A 915-nucleotide genomic window follows, 5' to 3' on the forward strand; every position below is an offset into this window, starting at 1 on the left:
AATCAAATTGTTGCAAAGTCATTGACCATCTGGCTAGACGCGGCTTGTCGATTTTCCACAACCACTGGAGTAGTTTGTGATCAGATCTCACAGTGAAAGTTCCACCAACCAGATACGGTCTGAATGCAAGCATGAAATGCACTACCGCGAAACCTTCAAGCTCATAAATCGGCCAGTTTCTTTCGGCAGGTGTAAGACGACGAGACCCGAATCGAACCGGACGTAGATAGTTCGCCTCATCTAACTGCATAAGACAAGCACCAATCGCAATCGTAGAAGCATCAGTGTCCAGGACACATGGCCATGATGGATGTGGGTTAGACAGGCCAGGACGCTCGGATAATGCCTTCCGCAGCAGATGAAATGCGGAGATTCTTTCATCCGTCATCTTGAAAGTAACCTCTTTCTGCCCCGCGATATCCGCGAAATCCTTGTTGAAATTTCGGAAGTATCCAACCATACCCAAGAAATGACGGACAGTAGTGGTATCGTGAGGTACCTTGATTGCACTGATGGCTTTGATCGATTCTCTTGGTGGGGTCAGTCGTCCGCCTTTGATATTAAATCCAAAAACTCAATTTCGTCAACTCCAAACTTACATTTGGTGACATCGATGTAGGCTCCTATTTCATGGAGTCTTTTATCATGGCTTCAAAGTATTTCAGTAGAGTAGTTCCATCGTCTGCATCGTCTGCATGAATGACGATATCGTCAACGTAGACTGCTACACCATCCAAGTCGATAACATTCAAATACAGCCATCTTGTTAAGGCGGGTGTACCATTCAACAAACCGAAAGGTACGCCGAGCCATTCCATTTGGCCTAGTGGTGTCCAAAATGCTGTCTTACACCCATCGTCAGGATGTATTCTCATTTGGTTGAATGATTTTTTGAGATCCACGACGATAAAGATT

The 915-nt window shown here is 45.2% G+C and overlaps 1 protein-coding gene across 1 annotated transcript; it reads right to left on the reverse strand.

Annotated features, from left to right (window-relative positions):
* Nucleotides 1-623: 623 nt before the first annotated feature.
* On the reverse strand, nt 624-875 carry GNI_240210 (hypothetical protein; the record flags this gene model as incomplete). The annotated part of the gene is made up of 1 exon (XM_011136466.1): nt 624-875. One exon carries the CDS (start codon nt 873-875, stop codon nt 624-626), a length of 252 nt encoding a protein of 83 aa, XP_011134768.1.
* Nucleotides 876-915: the final 40 nt, after the last annotated feature.

This window comes from Gregarina niphandrodes, assembly GCF_000223845.1.
Source record: "Gregarina niphandrodes unplaced genomic scaffold scaffold00909, whole genome shotgun sequence".
Lineage (NCBI taxonomy): Eukaryota > Apicomplexa > Conoidasida > Eugregarinorida > Gregarinidae > Gregarina > Gregarina niphandrodes.